This window comes from Myripristis murdjan, chromosome 11 (genome assembly GCF_902150065.1).
Source record: "Myripristis murdjan chromosome 11, fMyrMur1.1, whole genome shotgun sequence".
NCBI classification, from domain to species: Eukaryota; Metazoa; Chordata; class Actinopteri; order Holocentriformes; family Holocentridae; genus Myripristis; species Myripristis murdjan.
In genome coordinates, this window is record NC_043990.1 from 2,664,374 (window position 1) to 2,681,428 (window position 17,055).

Consider the following 17,055-nt stretch of genomic DNA (forward strand, 5'->3'; position numbering starts at 1 on the left):
GCTGAGGCTAATACCAATAGGTGGTGGATAGGAGGTGAAGATTAATAGTGCCATTCCTTTAAATTTATGTCATTGTTCAAACTAGCACTCATTCCCATATGCTGATGATACATTTTTTTATTTTTATAAATGTGAATAATGAGAACAATGAGAGCAGGTTTTCTCCAGTAATAAAAGCAGTAACAAAGCATATGAAAGATGCTTGGCCTAATCACTACTTTGCCTGGGAAGCATTATTCTGAATTAAATGAAGCTTTCCTGAAGTTTGACACCCTCATTTACATTTTGAAATCTTACAGTATGCGTGCCAGCTGAACCTAAAATCCACTCCTCCATCCCCGTGCTTTAATATCAGTGTAGATCAGGAAAAAGGACACAACTTATTTGGTAAAAAGATTTTTTTTATTATCATTATTTTAACATATATAGAATATCTGCATTACAGCAAGAAAAATAAATGATTATTTCAAGATTTATTAGAGAGAGAGAGAGAGAGAGAGAGAGAGAGAGAGAGAGAGAGAGAGAGACATAAGGCAGAGTGCAGAGTGAGAGCAGCTGCAGAGTGAAACCAGTAGCAGAAGTCCCAGTGAGTCAGGTCAGTTACTGGGGACACTGGTCTCTCCTCAGTGTCTCGGTCTGCGGAGACTGGGAGCCCTGGGTGGCCTCACAGGTGACAGAGCCCAGCTTGCTCCACTGGTCTGCAGTGAGCCTCAGGGTGCTGCTCCAGCTGTAGAGGCCGTCCTTCTCCAGCACCCCGGGGCTCCTGCTCTGCTCCCAGCTGCTGCTGCTGCTGCTGCTGCCGTCCACCTTCCAGGCCAGCCTCCAGTCTGAGGGGAAGCCCTTGTTGGCCAGGCACATGAGCGTGGCCCTCCCCTGCTGCAGCTCCTCTCTGGAGGGGGGCAGCACCGTCAGGGTGGGAAGGGCGTCACCTAGGAGACACCGATCAGCTTAGAGGGCGGGAAATAAGCAGCTGGCAGTCAGTCAGCGGGCGGTTGGACACCTTTACTGTGTGAGAGTCCATTTTCCCCTTTAAGGACTTTCTGTCAGATGGTTTTTATGCTCCAGCAGTCACTCACTCACACCCTGTTTCACTTCCCTTTAAGAAGCCTCTCATGCACATCAGCACAGAAAGAGTCCTCATATGAACACAAATACATCAATACACATAACAGATAAAAATAAAAATTATTTGGCTGCTCCATAAAAATTATCACACATCAATAATGGTGTGTGTCCTTAAATATTTTAAAGAATAGAAATAAAATCTAATTTTTACAGTTTAAATAATTTACTGATTTGTCAGCATTAATTATTATTATTATTTTTTGTTAAAAGTCAAAGTAAATGCACAATATATTGTCTGTTTTAAAGAAATCTGAACAAGAGCATCTATAACTGAGATAAATGTTTGTTGAGCATTTTCAGCCATAATGATTTTCAAGCAACATTATTCTGTTCATCAAAACTGATTTCAGCCAGCAAACAAATTATTTTCATCCCATATGTGAAAAAATTATGAGATGAAATTAAGAATGAGAAATTTGGCTACATTTTAAGATTTTAATCTTAATCCCCACTCTGTTCAAATTAGTTTTCATTCAGCTTCACATGTCATGTAAAAATACTAAATTAAAATCAATATGGTCAAACAGTCTGAAGGAACCAAAGCTTTGCATTCAACTGTTCTAACTTTGAAGCTGGTATGTTTTAAACATTTTTCACAATTTATAATGAAAAGTCTAAAGAAGTACTGAGTCAAACTATGTGGTGAAGGAGAAACACAGGCAAGAAAAAACAGTGACTATAAGTGATGGAAATTAACAAAATCCATGTTAAAACTAACCACTAACACTCACACAGAAGACTAAAAGTAACTCAGCAGCAGGAACACATTACATGATATTTAATATTTGTGCAGAAACTTACTTCCAACATCCAGTCTGGTTCCTCCACCAAAAGTCCTCCACAGTGATACAAACTCATTGAGCCGCCGTACAAAAACCTCTGACTGTAGAGACACGGCTCTCTCACTTTGTCAGAGAAAGCAACAACTACAAGCCCTCAAGATGCCACTTTAAAGAAATAATCTGGAATAAATGCTTTCTCTTCTGGTTGTAATGAACTTCATTTTAATAAACTTAAAATTTCCTCAAATTAAAGAAATTTAACCGATCATTTGGATTCAGTTTTTCAAAGTCTGCTCTGATTTCACTACTTTGAGATCACTGTTCGCTTAAAATCAGATATTAACATGAAAAGTCAAGTATGGCAGTTTGTTTCATGAAGTGCAAATAATATGAAAAAGTATATATTTTTCTCATGGATTGATAAGAACATGAAATAATTAAACTTACTTCCAACATCCAGTCTGGTTCCTCCACCAAAAGTGTACCACAGTGATACAAACTCATTGAGCCGCCGTACAAAAACCTCTGACTGTAGAGAGACACGGCTCTCTCACTTTGAAAACAACAAACTCACTGAGATCAGCCTCAGGTTTGAAAACTTAATAACAAATGACTGACATATCATCACTAGCCATCAAACTATGTCAAAAATTATCATTATTGATTACATATATTTTTGAAAATATATTTAATTTTTGGCAGTGATTTTTTTTTTCTTTACCAGTAACGTAAAACATGACAGTTAACATTCTTGGAGAAAACATGCATGTATCAACCAAAAACTACATGACATAACTTTGATCATTTTTAAAACTACAGCTTGAGGCTTTACAACCTGGGTTGCCATGGTAACTGTTGCCACAGAGCTAACCTGCTGCGGAGCAGGTTTTGTCCAGGCTCACTGATCCAAACGTGTAAACCATCCACCCATTCAGCTGCTTCCCTACAGGATCCCGGTGTGGACAAAAATGCTGCATTCAAATGAAAGCGTCAGTCGACCTGCCGTACAGATTGTGCTGTTCACATGGAGACGTGTGTGCAGACCTGCAGAAGCACTTTGCTCTACATCAGTTATTATATCAGAGATGGATGTTTTGGTAGCACTGTACGGCGCTGTATGCCTCCTTAACATCGGCAGACAGGAAGTCCAAGGTCTCATCCCCTCTAATGTTGCAGGTCACGTTCTGGATGAAGTTCTTCAGGGTTTTGCGGCTTTTAACATGATTCAAATCTCCATTTATTATGAGGAGTGTGCTGGGATGCCGTGTCTGAAGGTCTGTGACGTTGGACTGAGTGACATCACCACTGCCGACGGTGAAACGTACACAAGTAAAACAATGGCGGCTGAAAACACCAGAGGCAGATAGTTTGGCCTCAACCCCACAGCCAGCAGCTGAACATCAGGCATACAGATGTTTCCATATCAACATGCTCTGGATTGGACCATCTGGAGCCCACTGGCAGTAAAACAGGGCTTCTTGTAAACTTTATGGTGTAACGTCTCACCCTGCTTCCCTGCATACGTCTTTCTTTTTTCATTCATTGTTTTATTGTTGAAATCCTTTCAGACAACTTGACTTCCTGCCCTGTGTGTGTTCGCTCCACTGTGATTATGCTGCCACGTCCTGATGAGTTTCACCTGTGTCCCATTACTTAGTGTATTTAGTCTCTGTGTTCCCTTCACTTTGAGGCAGTCAGTCTTTGAATATTGTGTCAGTCACACCAGCTTTATCTGTACTGTGTTATTCTCTCAGTGTATTTTTGACCTGGCTTTAGTCATGGCCTTGCCAGACTCTGTTTCCCTGATGTTCTGCCTGTCAACCTGTGTGATGAACATCTGCAAGTAAACACTGTTGGCTGACTTTGTTGAGTCATGTTTGTTGCCGCTGAGTCATGTTACTGAGTCCTTGCCTGCCATCAGTCTAGTCGCTATAAGGAAAATCCTGCTGACTAAAGGAATAGAAAATGAATGTATATACAGTATAAGTAAAGATCAATGCAATCCCACAAATAAACCTATTTATTATGGCTTTTATTGTTTATATCCCTGTTTTTTTATTGCTGCTTGTCATACTGTATTTATATTTTCAATGTCCTAGTCCTTGATGAATTACTTTTCCTGCTGCAGTGATCTAATTTTGCTTCATGGATCAATATTTTAATTCTATTTCACCGTGTCTGGATCTGTCCATGCGACATGTGATGTCTTTCATATGAACCTGCTCATGAATAAATTAGAAAAACCTGGTTTGATGGAGCGAGTGGACAATGACCCTCACACCCCTGGTTTGCTGTGATCATGTTTGTTAGGTTTTGTGAGGCCAGCTAACGAGACGAGAGTTTGACTGATTGAACAAGAATCAACGTCTCTCCTTCAAAGCTGATATCAAATTAAACTCACAGGAAGTAGCTGACATCAGATCCAATTGTTTGAATGAAGAATACTTTGTATGTCTGAACTTAAAAATAGTTTCTAACTCGTGTAATTCAGCACCACAAAAACATTTTTTGGGTATCTGTAGACGCAATGAGTTGAAAAATACACAGGTTGTTTGAAGAACTATCATAGAATGTGTTAATGCTTTTCACACAACACAATAAATTCTTTATTCAGTTGATAAAAGTTTTGTGCACCGTTTCTGAGTTGTTTTCTGATGTCTGAAATGGATTTCTGAATACAAAAACAAAAAAAAGACAGTAAAATGTTAAATTTGACGTTAAATTACACACGCAAATTCTGTTCACCTCTGACCTTGTGTCTTTAGTCTCTAGTGTTTTTGTGTCTCTGCAGCTGTTGAGTCAGATCAGTTCCTCTGCGGCTGAAGGAGGTTTTTGTACGACGTTGTTTCACTGTGCTAACCCGCTGTTACTCTGCTGACAGTAGTAAACTCCTGAATCTTCTGCCTGGACTCCACTGATGGTCAGAGTGAAGTCAGTCCCAGATCCACTTCCACTAAAACGACTAGAAACTCCAGACTGAAGGGTTGTGGCCAAATATATCAGGAGTTTAGGAGCTTCTCCAGGTTTCTGAAGGTACCAGTGGAGGTAGCTACCCGCACTTGAACTGGCTTTACATCTGATAGAGACAGTCTGTCCTGGACTAACAGACTGAGATCCAGGAGACTGAGTCAGAGTGATTTCTCCTGATGAATCTGGAAAATATCCAAAAGAGCAGAAGGGTTATTGAGACAAATACAGCTTGGAGAAAGATGATGAATATGAAAACAGAAGAGGAGGATTTCTTTAACATGGAGAACAGATGGAAGAAGGTGAATGCTGCTGGTCTCAGTGTTTCTCCATCACAGCAGAAGATGATTGTGGTAAAGCTGGTTGCATCCTGAAGCCAAGTTTTCAGAAGAGAGTCTCACCCTGAACAAGGAGCCCCAGGGTGCCCAGCAGGAGAATCTGTGACATCATCATTGTGCTGCCGGCGTGTCAGTGGCTCTGAAAGGCCTGGACAGCCACTGATCAACACTGGCCTCTTAACGGGTGGAGAGCAGAGAGGCAGGACACATATGCAAACACACACACACACACACACACACACACACATACACACACACACACACACACACACACACACACACACACACATACGTAGGATACTCGTTTGGATAGGCTTTCACAAATGATAGGGGAAATTGTTGAAAGCCATTGTTATTCACTATAAGAATGATTATTAATTAACCAAGGCAGTTTTACTTACAGATAGGCAAAATAATTACTGATCACAACTCTGTCTCTTGGTGATCAGACCAGTTAATACCAGGAATATTACCTTACTACTGATAGCCCGAACATACAAATGCATGGATTGTAAGGGTATGACTCGATAAATGAAGTTATAGCATGGACTAATCAACCACCATGGACCTGGAAACTGCACCGTGTAGTTCTGAATGTTAATGAGGTCTATCTTGTGAGAGTGTGAGCCAGTTATAGATTAGCACAGCGGGTTAAAATGAACACCAGGGACCAAAGCAAAGTGTGCTGGAGAGGCACCGGCAACCCTCCTGGATGGGACTGCCCGGCCAAACAAATGTGTTTCAGTCACCTGGTAACTTGGGGGCCATCAACTAAAGTACCACATGGGCGTTCTCCTCTTGAGGCAGGATGCAGTGTCTACTAAACATTGTCAGACTTAAATAATTGGAATTAAGTCGGTCACATGTTCAATAACACATTACATCCAAGTAAGGACACCTGTTATTGGTCTCGGCTGCTAGGGAGGAATTGGTTTGATGGGCACAGATCTGTGTCAGCTTCCTCCAAGATGGCTTGTTCCAAGACACACACACACACACACACACACACACACACAGTTTGCCAGGCTTTCAAATGGACTGAGAGACGGATACATCTGATGAAAAAACAGCATCAGGCTTAAAGGAGTTTCACTGTTTCACTTCCCTTTAAGAAGCCTCCCGTACACATCAGCACACACAAAATGATATGAGCTGAAAACTTTTACATTACACTGGAAATAAAATGAGATCATACTTGTCTGTATTTAAAAAAATTCTCCTCCATATCCTTTCATATACAGGCTCATATTACTTTATTTAAAGAACTGTTACTAGTCAAGTACAAAGTTGGTTTTGATTATTTTGAGAGTGATGTGTAAATGTACTTACTAATACAGTGACTGCTCTGCAAAAATCTGGAAAAAAAAACAGTAAGGTATGATACTAAATTTATGAATCAATTTATAAGCATGATAAGAGTAATGTGTGTCCCTGTTGGAGTGGGTCAGAGCATTTCCATAGAGAGCCACTTTGCATCAGCAGCACCATGCTCCAGTGCTCTGGGAGAGTTTATAGTCCTGAGAGTTGAAGACTGGATGACTGACAGCTGTCCTTCATGACAACAGAAGCCCCAGAAATCCTCCTCATCCAAACATGACTTTGAGCTCCATCCTCATCTGGACTCTCCTCTGCTGCTGCTTGACAGGTAAAGTCCAGAGAATCAAAGTCCTCTCCTCTATGAAGATCCGTCCCTCTGAAATGAAGCGGAGAAAAGCATGACGCTGCTTTGTGTTTTTGTCTGTGTCCTCAGAGTCCAGAGGCCAGGTCACAGTGACTCAGCCTGGAGCAGTGAGGGCTGCTCTGGGAGCCTCCATCACCATCACATGTAAAACCAGCCAAAAGGTTGAAAGTTGTAGCAGTGCCTACTGTTTATCTTGGTACCAACAGAAAGATGGAGAAACTCCTAAACTTCTCATTTACCTGACTAATACTCGACAATCAGGTATTCCAGGTCGTTTTACAGGCAGTGGATCAGGGAGTGACTTCACTCTGACCATCAGTGGAGTCCAGGCTGAAGATGCAGCAGTTTACTACTGTCTGAGTCGCCACTATATCAACAGTCAGCGTCTGTTCACACAGTGAAAAAGAGTCGTACAAAAACCTCCCTCAGTCAGACTGAACAGAAAGTGAAGTGACTGCTGCAGCTGGAAGCTACTGCAGGGACTGATACAGTTCACTGAGGACACACACACACACACACACACACACACACACACAGACACACACACACACACACACACACACACACACACGCACATAGATTAAAATTTAAAAGCCATTAATCATGTATGACTCTGAACTGAATCTTCAACCTCCTGAATGGGTAAAAAGAGTTCTTTCTTTGGAGTGACAGGATTTGTTCCTCTACAGAAATCACAATCTGATCCTACTTTTTGAAATGAGATTATCAAAATGGCCGTCAAAACAACCTCATTATAAGTATCGATGACATTCGTGATTAGAAACAGGTCGAACTGCCAAAGGCACAAATTAGAAAATTATAGTCAGAATTCATGAGAATCTTCCTTGAGGAGCAGCGTTTGTAACTCTAAGATAATATAGTTTATAACACACCCAGAGCTGGAGATACCACTGTGTTTTCTTAAATAGTTGTTATTGCTCCACCATCCAACAAAAGCCTGGTCCAGACCTGTCTCATATAATCTGATGATGATGGTCAACTGGATGAAATTGCAGTAGTCTATGATAATGTATTTTGTGCAGGTCCAACATGTGGTTGATATGCATTTCAAACAGAATTGAAAGTTAGGAATTTTTTGAACTGTGAGTTGACAAGGGACTTAAACATTTAGGGGAAGCAGGACGGCTTTGATGCAGGACAGCAGGTGTCTGGGTCAGATCCCTAACTGAGAGGGAGCACATGGGCCGCCCTCCAAACCTGAGGGAAACACCTGAGATAATCATTAGATTAAAAAAAGTTACTGACTCTGATTTTGTATGAAAGCCTCCATAATCCCAATAACAAGGCCAGTGTCCATTCAGATTCAAATTGAGTGAAAATCAGCTTGTGATTTTGAAGGCCTGCCCATTTTCTCGAGACGATTCAGCAACAGGGATGGAGGTAACAGTATTAAACCTGTGGGTGGCGCTAGTGGGTTTCCAACAGAATGTGGAACAAACAGTGAGCAGGGAAGTGTGCTGGTTCCACATGGACTGAAAAGCCAGTAATTCATCTGTTGTACAGACACTGAGTCAGAGCAGAAGAGGAGAATGTGCTGGAGGACTGTAGAAGGAAACCTGAGCATCAGAAAATAAAGCGAAGCCACTGAAATACAGACAAGCAGCAAGAACAAGGAGACTGCTGAGGAAAATAACAATATGGAAAGCAGATCAGAGCATTTTACTGACATGGTTTTAAAAATTAATAACTTAATAAATTTTATTGAACAGCACTTTTCTACACTTAAATAAAACCTGATATCAATCACATATGCATGAGGAGTACTGAAATAGTCAAATCCCCCAGCACTGTGTGTGTGTGTGTGTGTGTGTGTGTGTGTGTGTGTGTGTGTGTGTGTGTAATCAGAAATAGTTTACATGTACCGGACATAAAAGAGGCAAATTTTGACCATATTTATGATTACTTTATCAGTTTGAGTTAATATATTTTATTTCAAGAAGATGAAGTAAAAAGGAAGATCAGATTCTGAATGCCTTTTAAAGTTGGCGTTTGATTTTGTTGAAAGAATGATCAAAATAAATACACACATTAAACACAAATACAAATACACAAAAAAATATAATTAGGATTTTTTGTATATCCTGAAAAAGAAGGTACATAGTTAACTAATATCAATGTAAAAATGTCCTGATGAGAGTAATGTGTGTCCCTGTTGGAGTGGGTCAGAGCATTTCCATAGAGAGCCACTTTGCATCAGCAGCACCATGCTCCAGTGCTCTGGGAGAGTTTATAGTCCTGAGAGTTGAAGACTGGATGACTGACAGCTGTCCTTCATGACAACAGAAGCCCCAGAAATCCTCCTCATCCAAACATGACTTTGAGCTCCATCCTCATCTGGACTCTCCTCTGCTGCTGCTTGACAGGTAAAGTCCAGAGAATCAAAGTCCTCTCCTCTATGAAGATCCGTCCCTCTGAAATGAAGCGGAGAAAAGCATGACGCTGCTTTGTGTTTTTGTCTGTGTGTCCTCAGAGTCCAGAGGCCAGGTCACAGTGACTCAGCCTGGAGCAGTGAGGGCTGCTCCGGGAGCCTCCGTCACCATCACATGTAAAACCAGCCAGAACGTTTATGTTTATAACAGCAACCACCTTTTAGCCTGGTACCAACAGAGAGATGGAGAAATTCCTAAACCACTCATTTATGCTGCTAATACTCGAGCATCAGGGATTCCAAGTCGTTTTACAGGCAGTGGATCAGGGAGTGACTTCACTCTGACCATCAGTGGAGTCCAGGCTGAAGATGCAGCAGTTTACTACTGTCAGAGTTACCACGTTATCAACAGTCAATCTGTGTTCACACAGTGAAAAAGTGTCGTACAAAAACCTCCCTCAGTCAGACTGAAGAGAAACTGAAGTGACTGCTGCAGCTGGAAGCTACTGCAGGGACTGATACAGTTCACTGAGGACACACACACACACACACACACACACACACACAGAGCACACTGTCATGCACACACCTTGCATTAAAGGCAAACATAAAGCCAGTAAAGAGAAAAACAGCGTCAGTAAATCATAATGGATTTTTTGATGGCCCACTGGGACTTTTCCTAATGGGCCCAATGGCCAGTAGACCACTGGTTGTGTTGTGTTGCATTTCACACAGAATGGGAAGATAAAAATATTGCTCAGTGTGAGTTGCTGGTCAGTCGGTTCACACTGGACCAGGTCTACTGACCGGCTCTCCTTGCAGCTTCTCTTTGCCAGAACTGAAACGGGTAAACCTGCTTTCATGCTCCACATCCATGGAATTATACTCTTTAATCAACAACCTGATATGTTTTGGTCATTTCAAATCACTGAGCAACCCACACCCCCAATTTACAACAGCTGTCATGACTCAGCAGAATACCACACATGGATTTATCTGACATTTGAAAGAGCACTGTTTTCTGTAAGGATGAGGAAAATGGAGAAAACATTCAACTAAAATGAGACAATAAAAAAGAACGCATTGGAAAAGGAGAGAAACATCAAGAGGCCTTCAAACTCACACAACAGGGGTTGAGGTGACAGTATTGAACCTGTGGGGGGTGCTAGTGGGTTTCCAACAGAATGTGGAACAAACAGTGAGCAGGGAAGTGTGCTGGTTCCACATGGACTGAAAAGCCAGTAATTCATCTGTTGTACAGACACTGAGTCAGAGCAGAAGAGGAGAATGTGCTGGAAGACTGTAGAAGGAAACCTGAGCATCAGAAAATAAAGCCAAGCCACTGAAATACAGACAAGCAGCAAGAACAAGGAGACTGCTGAGGAAAATAACAATATGGAAAGCAGATCAGAGCATTTTACTGACATGGATTTAAAAATAAATAACATAAACTTTATTGAACAGCACTTTTCTACACTTAAATAAAACCTGATATTAACCACATATACATGAGGATTACTGAAATAGTCAAAGCCCCCAGCACTATGTGTGTGTGTGTGTGTGTGTGTGTGTGGGGGGTGGGGGGGGGTGGGGGTGTTTGTGTCGGGTGGGTGTGTGGGTGTGTGTTCAGAAATAGTTTACATTATACTGGACATAAAAGAGGTACATTTTTGACAACATTCATAAATTCGTGGTCTGTATGAGATAATATATTTAATTTCAGGAAGAGGAAGTAAAAGTTAGCATTTTAAAGTTGGAATTTTGTTTTGTTGAAACAATAATCAAAATAAATGTACACAAATATAATTAACATTTTGTGGACATCCTGAAAAAGAAGGTACATAGTAAACTAATATCGATGTAAAAAAAAGTCCTGATGAGAGTAATGTGTGTCCCTGTTGGAGTGGGTCAGAGCATTTCCATAGAGAGCCACTTTGCATCAGCAGCACCATGCTCCAGTGCTCTGGGAGAGTTTATAGTCCTGAGAGTTGAAGACTGGATGACTGACAGCTGTCCTTCATGACAACAGAAGCCCCAGAAATCCTCCTCATCCAAACATGACTTTGAGCTCCATCCTCATCTGGACTCTCCTCTGCTTCACTCAGGGTGAGGAAAATCATTTTTCTGTGATGTGAAAATCATTTGGAGTGCAGCTGAGTTTCACCTCAACATCTCATGTCCAGTGTTTCTTCTCTCTCTTCAGGGTCTTTTGGACAAAATATTGTCTTGACTCAGCCAGCAGCCAAATCAGTCCAGATTGGTCAAACTGTCTCTATTGACTGTAAGGCCAATCCAACAGTTGCTCGGTACTCTGGCTCACAGTATTTCCTGGCTTGGTACCAACAGAAACCTGGAGAAGCTCCTAAACTACTGATCAGACTAACATCAGATAGGTTTTCAGGAATTTCCTCTAGATTCACTGGAAGTGGAGGAGGAAATGGGGTCGACTTCACTCTGACCATCAGTGGAGTCCAGGCTGAAGATGCAGCAGTTTACTACTGTCAGAGTCTCCACATTATCAACAGTCAAGCTGCGTTCACACAGTGAAAAAGCATCGTACAAAAACCTCCCTCAGTCAGACTGAACAGAAACTGAAGTGACTGCTGCAGCTGGAAGCTACTGCAGGGACTGATACAGTTCACTGAGGACACACACACACACACACACACACACACACACACACACACACACACACACACAAACACACACACACACACACACACACACACACACACACACACAGGTATCCACATGTGTAAAGTATGGATGATGTTTAGGCCTCCTCTAAAAATTCAGCGATAAAACAACCTGAAAAGCCTCCACTCTTCAGGAGGTCACGCACCAAAAAGGTTGATTAGCTCTGGTCAAAGATATAAAACATCAGTACCTTATGGAAACTAATTAATACTCCCAGAAGTACTATTAATTGGCAGTGACAACATACAGTGTGCAGCTCAAGTGTTTCTTTCTGATTTCAAACTCTGCTGGAATCAGAGCTGCTCTCCCCACCAGGTACTAACACACTGGTCATACTACGAGTACTATTGGAAAATTAGTAGAACTGAAGCTCAGTATTGAGAGCACAAATACTATCATAAGTACTTGTAGTACATGTAGTGCTTTTTTGCAGTAGCAGCAGCAGTAAAAGCAGAGGTAGCAGTAGCAGAAGGTGCCACAGCAGCAGTGGTAGTAGTAGCCTAGTAGTAGTAGTAGTAGTGGTGGTGGCAGTAGTAGAGGTAGTGGTAGTAGTGGTAGCAGGGATGTTGCTAGGAATTCTGGGCCCCCTGAAAGAATATCAGTGTGGGCCCCTATACCCCATTCATTGCCACCTTTTTAACTGTGTGTGGGCCCTTAGAATTGTCATCACCTTTCCCCCTATACGACGACACTGAGTGGTAGTAGTGGTAGTAGTAGTGGTGTTGGCAGAAGTAATGGTAGTAGTAGAGGTAGTAGTAGTAGTAGTAGAGGTAGTAGTAGTAGTAGTAGTAGTGGAAGTAGTGACAGTAGTAGTAGTAGTAGTAGTAGTGGTAGCACCAGTGGTTTTGGACAGTAATACTAAACAAAACAGAAGTTTCCACAATGAAGAATTTCAGAGATAAAAGTGTCACACCATTATTGGTTATGGATCACTCGAGGACTATAATAATGGCAGTTTTATAATGAAATCTAATTATTGTCATTGCTGTAGGGAACCAACAAGTTCAATGCAGTCTCCAACTGAACGACTAGGTGGCAGTAAACCACCTGACAATGCATTGCCTCTGACAGCTGTATCTGAATGGCGCCACTGTAAGCTGCACAATTTGCACATACCCACACATTTTCTTGCATGTTTGTTTTTTACCACAAATTCATTTTTTTTCTCTTTTCTGTTGCTTCAGTATTTATGTATTTTATTTTATGTATTTTTTTTTTTAATGGGCACAGTCTCAGTCACAAATGAAAGATCTCACTGGAAACGGAAATGGAACTCGTGTGTGAAGGACATGCATGCCGTCCATCCTCCCTGTCCATCTCCCTGCATGGACTTTCTCACTCTGTTTTTTTTTTTTTTTTTTTTGCCTTTCTGCTTTATTTGATAGGCACTGTAGAGAGAGACAGGAAACGGCCCGTGCTCGGGTTCGAACCCAGGACATTGTGGCTGCTGGTTCTGAAGATCTTTCTCAGATGATTCAGCAGTGGAAGAGATTTGATGAAACTGGTCATCAAGGTTTCTCCTCCCTCTCTGAGCTCAGTAACCGCGGCAACAGACAGGCATCACTGCTCAACCATGGCAACAGACGAGTTTCACTGTTAAAAATAAAGGCTGAGAGTCACATGACCTTCAAAGTACCAAGGTTTTACTTACCCACTGAAAAATTTAGTTTACATTTACACACTGGGACAAGAATGTGAGGCCATTTAGTCTTTTTTTTATCAACATCTGTGTGTGTGTGTGTGTGTGTGTGTGTGTGTGAATGTGTTTGGGTGAGCGTGCTGAAAACATCTCACAACACTTTACTGTAGTTGTGTTTGCCACTGAACGACACCAACAGACAGGTTTCACAATTGAAAACTAACTGAATATATTCTACTTCTACTAGAGTAGGCCGTTGAAATTTTGATCAGAGAAAATCTTTATTTCCTATGATCCATTTCCATCGTCTTTAGTCTTTATTAAGAGCTTTGGAAGACATCAATTATCACACATAAAACCATCTTGAAAACATATTGAGTCATCAAACTAAACCAATGGAAATATAACTTAGGAATATTATTTATCAGGAGTTTATTGAAAATTATCCATTGATGAACGTCCTGATGAGAGTAATGTGTGTCCCTGTTGGAGTGGGTCAGAGCATTTCCATAGAGAGCCACTTTGCATCAGCAGCACCATGCTCCAGTGCTCTGGGAGAGTTTATAGTCCTGAGAGTTGAAGACTGGATGACTGACAGCTGTCCTTCATGACAACAGAAGCCCCAGAAATCCTCCTCATCCAAACATGACTTTGAGCTCCATCCTCATCTGGACTCTCCTCTGCTGCTGCTTGACAGGTAAAGTCCAGAGAATCAAAGTCCTCTCCTCTATGAAGATCCGTCCCTCTGAAATGAAGCGGAGAAAAGCATGACGCTGCTTTGTGTTTTTGTCTGTGTGTCCTCAGAGTCCAGAGGCCAGGTCACAGTGACTCAGCCTGGAGCAGTGAGGGCTGCTCTGGGAGCCTCCGTCACCATCACATGTAAAAACAGCCAGGATGTTCATGGTGGGAGCTATTTACACTGGTACCAACAGAAAGATGGAGAAATTCCTAAACTACTCATTTACTTGGCTAATTCCCGAGCATCAGGGATTCCAGGTCGTTTTACAGGCAGTGGATCAGGGAGTGATTTCACTCTGACCATCAGTGGAGTCCAGGCTGAAGATGCAGCAGTTTACTACTGTCAGAGTCTCCACTATATCAACAGTCAAGCTCTGTTCACACAGTGAAAAAGCGTCGTACAAAAACCTCCCTCAGTCAGACTGAACGCAAACTGAAGTGACTGCTGCAGCTGGAAGCTACTGCAGGGACTGATACAGTTCACTGAGGACACACACACACACACACACACACACACACACACACACACAGTTGATGAGAACATATCATCTTGTTGATAGTGTCAGTGTCAGTTTTCCCTCTGAGCTTCAAACAGCCACCTCCCACCTCAACAAGCTGAAAGTTCCCCCAAATGAAGAGGACAGTTCCAGTGAAGAAGCCCAATCAGAAACATTAAAAGCACAACAACATGGAGCAAAGTGAGCTGCCCTGATGCCGACCCCCAAACCACTGCTGAATGACAGCTTGAAGTCTCTGAAAGTCCATTTTCATATCATAGTGGAATGAATGGAAACCAGTGGCTGTAATAAAAGGGAGAAAAATGATATGCTGATGATACTATTATTTATACTTCTAAGCCCTCCTCCTCACAAATCCAAGAATCACTACAACATGACTTTAATATTTTTCAGTCTTGGCTCTCAGAAAACAAACTCAACCAAACTAAAACGTGTGCCATGCTCTTTGGTTTTAGATAAAAACTTAACTCTGATTTAAATTCTTTGGTGTTAAACTATAATGATGGTAGAGTTGTCCAGATAGTGGACAAATATAAATATTTGGGAGTCTGGATTGACTCAAGACTAACATTTAAACCACGTCGATTATGCTTTAAAGAAAGTTAATTTTGATGTAGGGGTTTTGTTATGTTCTCGGCATTGCTTTACCCTTAATGTTGGAAAAAATCTTATATTACAACTGATCCTGCCTATTATTGATTATGCTGATATCATCTATATGACTGCATCAAAAACTGATCTCCAACCTCTTAATGTTGCGTACAATAAACTATGTAGATTTATATTAGGATGTTCTTCTTTCACACACCATTGTTTATTATATAATACACTTGGGTGGCATTCTTTAGAGAATAGAAGACAATTTCATTGGTTTCAGTTTCTCTTTAAATGCATTCATTTTAATTTTCCTTATTGCTTGAAACAATTTTTTGTCCCATATGTCTGTAGTTACACATTGAGAAGTTCAGATCAGTGTCTTTATGCTGTCCCATTTGTCGAGAACGAAATTGGAAAGAAAGCCTTCAAGTATCTGGCCCCCGCTACTTGGAATACTCTACCTCTCAATATTCGTGTGTTGTTTCCACTCCATATATTCAAAAATATGTTATTTACTTATTTACAACCTGTTTGCCAATGCTTCTGATTATAATTTAATTGTTACTCCCCAATCCTCATTCTATGTTTGTTATTGCGCTTTTTACTTAATCATAAAATCAAATTAGTTTAGGATAATCTAATCTGGTCTAATTTCTTTATTTTTCTTTTTCCCTGATTTTATTTTCTTTGTTGAGGTTTTAGTTAAGTGTTGTCTTTGTCTTGTTTGTTACTTATTATTTTATTTTGTCTTTCTGTTCTTTGGATTGTGCTGCTTGTTACTGCTTCTTGCTTTTGTGTGGGACCCCCTTGGAAACGAGATGCTGCATCTCAAGGGGTTATCCCATGGTGAATAAAGAATTAAAGAAAAAATGATATGTGAATTCTTAAATACCACTGCTTGCTTTGGGAAAAGATCAGCAGGAACATTTTGTAGATTTGACACTGAACATTCAGAGTCACTGGGATGGTCCTTTAAGGCCTCATGTCTACTTATGAGAAGTTGTGAGCTGAACTGGCCAACTGTAATTGGCTGATCTGTGGTTCCAGCCAGGTGATGTCACCACCTGTTGTGCTCTGCAGCAGATGGCATCACCCGGAACCAGCCAATAGCATGTCACCGATTCATTGTCCTGATGTCCGCCAGCAGATGTCAGGCCTCACGCACATTTGGGTGTGGAGACTTTAAGATTGATTTATTTTTTTCTTTCCCTCATCTTTATCCACATTCTGTTCAAGTTAGTTTTCACTGAGCTCATAATTTCAGGTTAAAAAGTGAAATGTACCAATCAGTATAGTATAACACAGCAAAGGAAATAATGCTATTGTGACTCTTTTCTGACATGTAAGTTGTTGACTTTTCTTATTTTGTCCACAATGTGCAAAGAAAAGTGCAATAAAGCAGCTGTGAGTCAGACATCATGGTGAAAGCAGGAAACAATTAATGAATCAAATGATATTAAACATGTATGTAGAAACATTTTGCCAACAATCAGTTTTGTTTCTCCACTAAAAGTCCAGAGAGCGACTGATTCATTGAAAACCTCATGGTTGTCTCGATGACACGGCTCTCTCACTGTGAAAGGA

At 41.1% G+C, this 17,055-nt stretch overlaps 4 gene segments (V, D, J or C); 2 read left to right on the plus strand and 2 right to left on the minus strand.

The window, feature by feature from the left end:
• Positions 1-533: 533 nt before the first annotated feature.
• LOC115367644 (Ig kappa chain V-III region MOPC 63-like) overlaps positions 534-17,055 on the minus strand; it is a 29,195-nt gene continuing 12,673 nt past the window's right edge. The window contains exon 5 of the V gene segment in view: positions 534-580.
• On the minus strand, positions 560-5,327 carry LOC115367645 (Ig kappa chain V-III region MOPC 63-like). The segment is given in 4 exon segments: positions 560-929; positions 1,927-1,961; positions 4,768-5,059; positions 5,276-5,327. Coding segments are annotated over 4 exon segments (708 nt in total).
• LOC115367921 (Ig kappa chain V region 3315-like) lies at positions 6,806-13,003 on the plus strand. The segment is given in 4 exon segments: positions 6,806-6,857; positions 6,963-7,290; positions 11,709-11,724; positions 12,971-13,003. Coding segments are annotated over 4 exon segments (429 nt in total).
• Positions 14,264-14,745, plus strand: LOC115367923 (Ig kappa chain V region 120-like). The segment is given in 2 exon segments: positions 14,264-14,315; positions 14,423-14,745. Coding segments are annotated over 2 exon segments (375 nt in total).